At 39.3% G+C, this 6,548-nt stretch overlaps 1 protein-coding gene across 6 annotated transcripts in view; it reads right to left on the reverse strand.

The window, feature by feature from the left end:
• The window catches only part of EPHA5 (EPH receptor A5), a 305,704-nt gene that overhangs the window by 5,888 nt on the left and 293,268 nt on the right, over positions 1-6,548 (reverse strand). For all 6 annotated transcript variants that reach the window (XM_014541800.1, XM_014541799.1, XM_014541798.1 and 3 more), the window contains one exon: positions 2,254-2,409. In XM_014541800.1, the coding sequence (XP_014397286.1) occupies positions 2,254-2,409 (156 nt within the window). The remainder of the gene's footprint in view (positions 1-2,253; positions 2,410-6,548) is intronic.

Here is a 6,548-nt window from a genome sequence, read left to right on the forward strand (position 1 = left end):
ATATATATATATATACACACACACACACACATACATATACATACACATACATACAAAGGGCAATCAAAATTCACAGATACATATTTTTATTTTACTTTATATTTCTGACTAAAGAAGTAACTGATTACTCGCTATTTTGTGAGTTAGTTACCATATTATTCGACAAATATATTCTTACCAACTAGGAAAAATGTGGTCAAAACACAATAAATAGGACATATAGTTAGAGGTGCTGGACTCTCTAAGAAATGAGCTTCACTGGAGTTAGTTAACCTCTGCTGGCCCAGGTCTTACTAAGGAATGTGTTCCGGATGTGTTTATTTGGGCTCCCAGAATGTGAAGCAATTGACATATGGAGGGCAACATTCCCTGAACAGAAAGATGTCCGTATGACTCCTAATTTCACCTTACTCTTCTGGTCAGAGTAAATTAATTAAAAGACAAAAATATCTGATGGAGGCACTATAGCAAGAGGCAAGAAGCTACCAAAGTAACAGAGATACAGAACAAATTGACCAGACAAAAATTACTGGAGAATACAAATGAAATGGTGAACCATTAGAAGATAGAAGAAGGTATTTGGGCTTGAAAGAAACATACAAATGAAGAGAGTTTGGGGATAGGAAAGTAAAGAAGAAAGAATTAAAAGAAATAAGACAATATGAAATCATAATGCTAAAATATTAAACATAATTATAGTATTTTGGGGTCCCAATGAGACAAAGTAAAATAGGTTGGTAGTGCAAAAACGATTATTTGTGATTGTAACTATTCTGTGAAGGGAAAAGCTAAAGGACAGTAGAATGATATATATGTACATATGTGCTATTTAAATAAAAAGGAGACATTGTTTAATGCAAATACTTTTATTATATATTTACAAGTAATCTGACATTGGGTAGAAGAAATACCTACAGTATCATTTTAATATAAAATGACAAATGACTTTAATAAATTAAAATGACCATTTTTACTGAAAAATTAAATAGCAATCATGTAAAAATAGTTTTAAATTATCAGTAAACTTTTCTGTTCACTATTTTAAATATAGCACAAATGAGCTCTTTGACTGTCCAAAAAAATAATGGGCCAAGAAAATGTGTCTTCAAATAGATATGATTTGATGGTGATAGTGAGAATGAGATTCAGTAAATTATGAGAGCAAGCTGAGTGGTGATTTTAGGTCCTTTCAGTTATAGGTATAATGGAAGAGAAATGTGGAGAATGTGTGATCTTAACTGGTGATAAATGACAGTACCCTGTTACCTTTTTTGTGGCTGTGCAGTGGATTCAATGAATCAAAATGCCAGAATAATACAAATGGTGAACAAGAACTGCTCAGTGCTCATGTTATGTGAAGTGATGGGATATGGACTGTGGCTTACTGCTTTAGAATGTTCTACCATGTTCTAATCCTTATAACGATATTTGAACCTTTGAATTGGTAGGTACTTGAAGTAATTTATCATTATATTTGCAGGTTAAAACATTATTCATGTTTATGTAATCTAGATGAAACCACCATAATGACAAATAATTTTCACAAATAACAAATATTAGGCTGAAATAATTACACATACAGAATATATAATAAAATACAAACCACTTACAACCTTAAAGGATTTAGTATTTAACTCTAGTGATTTTTATTCAATAAGATTTGAGAAATTTCACCTTAATCGTGCAAACATAAGAGGGCACAATTGGTTCCACTGAGATTGCACCAAATAACAAATCAGAGGCAGGATCTAATATATTCTTGGATGGCAAGAATATAAGGTGCACCACTTAGAGATTAAATGAGATTCCTGCCTGAGAAGCTGTGTTTAAGCTGCTGTTTCCTGGTTGTTCATCATAGCTGAAATTTAAGGATGTTTTTTTCTTATGTAGGACTAGTCATACCAATTGTGCTTACATTTGTTTTGTATTTACATTTATATAACACAGAGACCAGTATAAAAACTTTGTCAAGAAAACATCTTTTCCACAACATGAATTACCATTATTTTGCCAAAAAGCTGTTTTCCCAATTATTCAAATATCCCAATGCTATTTGTTTGAAGCAAAGAAACTGGACACAAGTAGCATTAACCATGCAATTGTTAACAATACAGGCAAAACGAAGAGGCTTCTTTGAAAGCTGCCACACATGGACAAAAGTTAATTGGTTTGCTTTGACCTCATCCAGATAGGTTTCTGAACAAATTCTCTCGCCCCAGCAATTATGTAAAAATTATCAGAAAAATTACTCACTCCAAGGTCACCTGAGCCACAGCGTCCATTGAACTGTATCCATTTTCCATGAAAATCTCTGTGTACCGGCCCATTTTGATTGCTTCTAGCCATTCACCTACTGATCTGTAGGCCCCAGATCCCAGGGAGCCATGTTCTGCCAATAAAGTAGATACTCTAAAATACATAAAACATAAATATTAAAAGTAATATTTTAATCTTTATAAAAATTTATATTATAATGTTAGCTCATGTTAGATCGTTGGGTCTGTAAGTATATCGATATGGGAAAGTATGTAAATGCAAAACTGGAAGAAAATAATATTTTGAAATACAGAACACAACATCAGATGTTTATTCAAATGTTTTTCTATCCAGAGTCTATGAGGAATTGTAGTGACGTAATAAGTTAATTTTCTCAATATAAAACATTAGCCAAAAATTTCATGTAATGATTTAGATGTATTTATTTTCTACTATTGTTTTGTTTATAAAAATAAGATAAAAACTGCTACCAAATATAGATATGCTGGATAATTTGGTCAAAGCCAAACCCTTGTAGACCTCGCTAGAGAAACTTGTGCTCACTTAATTTCTTAGGAAGTCTAGAACTTATTGTTGATCTCATTCTCTCACGTAGGGGCACTTGTTAATTCACCTAGGAGTAGTGGAACCTGGAAAACAAAATGTAACTCCAAACACATAAGAGAACTAAATAGGACCAATCAAACCATGGGATGTTTTTCATTATACTAAATCCATACTCTTAAAAAACAAGTTCATATTCTTCAGCCAAAAATAACATGACTATTATGATGATAATCATTTTTGGACATGTATCTTAAGGAAATAATTGGAGGAAAGGGCAAAGAGTATATGTATAATTTTTTTTCTTCTACTGAGAGTAAACATTAAAAACAATTTAAATGACCATTAATGGGTATTTATTTAAGTACATTTCAACCATAAGATATAGGATATCTTTCTTTCTACTCATGTTCCCTGCACTTTCTCATTTCTCATTTCCACTTCAAACTACCCCAGTGTAGTTTCTTACAAACCGATTCTATAAAAATTGCTCTGGTTGAGCTGAGCAATGACCTGTATGTTGCCAAAATCTGTGAACATTTCCCAACCTGTAAGATGACTGACCTCTCAGAAACATCCAACATCACCACTACTATCTCCCTCTCAAACAGTTTTTGAATCACCATTCTCTTTCTTGGCTACCATGACCTTGAATGTTCCTGGTTTCTTCTTACTCTCCTTTGCCTGTTATTCCTTCTTTTTTTTTTTTTACTTTAAAATTTTGTGGGAACTAGGAGTTGGCCCTTTATATTTTCTGCTCAGGCTGTAACCCCAGTCTACTTAGAGACAATTTTACCCAATTTCTTGCTTCAAATAGCATCTATTATTACCCAATTTTTATCTCCTGTATAGGTTCCTCCTATATTTATATGCCTACATCATGCCTCCACATATCTCATAGAAATATCACTCCAATATTTCTAAAACCATGCTCATCTTTATTACTTCCATTTCCTCCCGAAGTGCTCCCAGTATAGTATATGATACAATAGTTCACTCACTCCTTCCTTATCTTCAAATCCCTCACAATCTATCATTGTACATACTATCCATTCTACCTCCCTATATTGCACATCTGACCACTTCTTTCTATCTCACTTGTTACCACCTTAGTTCAAGACATCATCATCTTACTTACACAACTACTCTAGCCTCCCAGTTATCCTCATAAATTGTACTCTCTCTCTCCATTCCAACACTAAAGTTGTTTTTTAATGTTTTTATTTTGTTTAGTGTATCTCTTCCATAATAGTGTACTGCTCAATGCTGTATACTCAGCACCTAGCCCACAGCATGACACAGTAGTTATTTGTTGCATGGGTAAATGGGAATCTTGTAGTGATTTATAGCCATTAAGCATTAGGATCAAAGACTCATTGAAGATGAAATATAGGTGGCAACAGCTGGAGAGGAGGATCTTGAAGTTGAGATTGTGGAAGAGGTGCAAGTTTTGTTAATAGCAAAGTTTAGAATGTGACTATGACAAGAAGATTCCAAGGTGTTTTAGAGACCAAAATCACTAAAGGAGAAAATTTCAAGGTATTGAGAGATATTCAAACATCATATACACGGTTACTGAAATCACCAAGTTTTGTTATAGGGATAGAATATAGAGAGTGTGAATGAGTCAGGAACTAACACCTTTTGGAGTTGGGATCTGTAGATGGCTAGTGAGTGGTATAGTCTTAAGCTAAATCTGTTTAAATGAAACCTAGCAAGCTGATTCTACATACTGCATACATGAAACTACAAAAATTCTTTGTAGATTTTTAAAGTGCTCTCAAGCTATAATGATGATTCTGATATAAATTAACACATTTTAGAACATAAAAATGTCCCCTTTGATTTCCTTTCTTTATGACAGCTTAGCATAATTCAAATAAGTAGATGAGAGAAATATTTAATATTTTATATGGCAATAAACAGTTTGAAAGCAGATATTTTAGGAACAACATAAGAAATGATTGCTAAGAAGATTCATTCTCCAGTTGCTGCCACAGAAAGTTAATGATCCCTGAACAGAGTTTGAAGATTCATTCCTCATTTGTATTTAAAAATGAATTTTTGCCTAGTAAACAAATGTTATGTCAGAATCATAAAACTTATGTAACTTTATCAACAAATTGTTTCTCATTTAGTTCATGTTAGTACACAGCCAATTCAGTTCCTGGCATGACATTTTTTTTCTTATAAAAATATACTAGTACCTCAAATACAGTGAAAATAACAATTGGACAAATCTTATAGTAAAGAATCAAACTGATTTATTTTTTGAGAGAATAATTCTATAACTTTTCAGGTTAAAGAATAATGTATGTTTTATAAAAATGCAACTTGTTTATATATATACTAGAGGCCCGGTGCACAAAAATTTGTGCACTTGGGGGAGGGGAGAGGGGGGTCTCTCAGGCCGGCCTGTGCCCTCTCGCAGTCTGGGACCGCTCGGGAGATAATGACCTGCTGGGTTAGGCCTGCTCCCGGGTGGCAGAGGGCAGGCCCAATCCCTAGGTGCAGCCCCTGGTCGGGCTCAGAGCAGGGCTGATTGGGGAGGAGTTGGGGCGCCCCCTATCATGCACAGAGCAGGGCGGATCGGGAGGTTGCGATGCCACCCCTAGTCATGCTCAGGGTAGGGCCAATTGGGGGGGTGGGGCACTGCCCCCTGTCACACTCAAGGCAGGGTCGATAGGGAGGTTGCAGCTCCACCCCCTGTCAAGCAAAAAGCAGGGCCGATCAGGGGGTTGAGGCTCTGCCCCCTATCACGCACAGAGCAGGGCCCATCAGGGGGGTTGGGGCTCCGTACCCTGTCACACACAGAGCAGGGCCGATCAGGGGGTTGAGGAGCTCCCCCCTGTCACTCACAGAGCTGGGCCGATAGGGGAGTTGGGGCACCGCCCCCTGTCACACACAGAGCAGGGCGGATCAGGGGGTTGGGGCGCTGCACCCTGTCACACTCAGGGCAGGGCCAATGGGGAGGTTATGGCTCTACCCTGTCACACACAGAGCAAGGCCCGTGGAGGGGGGTTGGGGCACCACCCTCTATCACCCACAGAGCAGGGCCGATCAGGGGGTTGAGGAGCTCCCCCCTGTCACTCACAGAGTAGGGCCGATAAGGGAGTAGGGGCACCACCCCCTGTCACACACAGAGCAGGGCAGATCAGGGGGTTGGGGCGCTGCACCCTGTCACACTCAGGGCAGGGCCAATGGGGAGGTTATGGCTCTACCCTGTCACACACAGAGCAAGGCCCGTGGAGGGGGGTTGGGGCACCACCCTCTATCACCCACAGAGCAGGGCCGATCAGGGGGTTGGGGCGCCACCACTGTCACACTCAGGGCAGGGCCGATGGAGAGGTTATGGCTCTACCATGTCACACACAGAGCAGGGCCGATCAGGGGGTTGGTGTGCTGCACCCTGTCAAACACAGAGCCGCAGGGCAATCAGGGGATTGGGGAGCTCCCCCCTATCAGGCACAGAGCAGGGCAGATAGGGAGGTTGTGGCCCCGCCCCCTGTAACACACAGAGCCGCAGGGCGATCAGGGGATTGGGGAGCTCCCCCCTATCAGGCACAGAGCAGGGCAGATCAGGGGGTTGGGGTGCCTTCCCCTGTCACGAACAGAGCAGGGCGGATAGGGAGGTTGTGGCCCCGCCCCCTGTCACACACAGAGCTGCAGGGCGATCAGGGGGTTTGGGCGCTACCCCCTGTCACGCTGATCCGGTGCCAGGAGGCCTC

The sequence above is a fragment of the Myotis brandtii genome, unplaced genomic scaffold, assembly GCF_000412655.1.
Source record: "Myotis brandtii unplaced genomic scaffold, ASM41265v1 scaffold28, whole genome shotgun sequence".
NCBI classification, from domain to species: domain Eukaryota; kingdom Metazoa; phylum Chordata; class Mammalia; order Chiroptera; family Vespertilionidae; genus Myotis; species Myotis brandtii.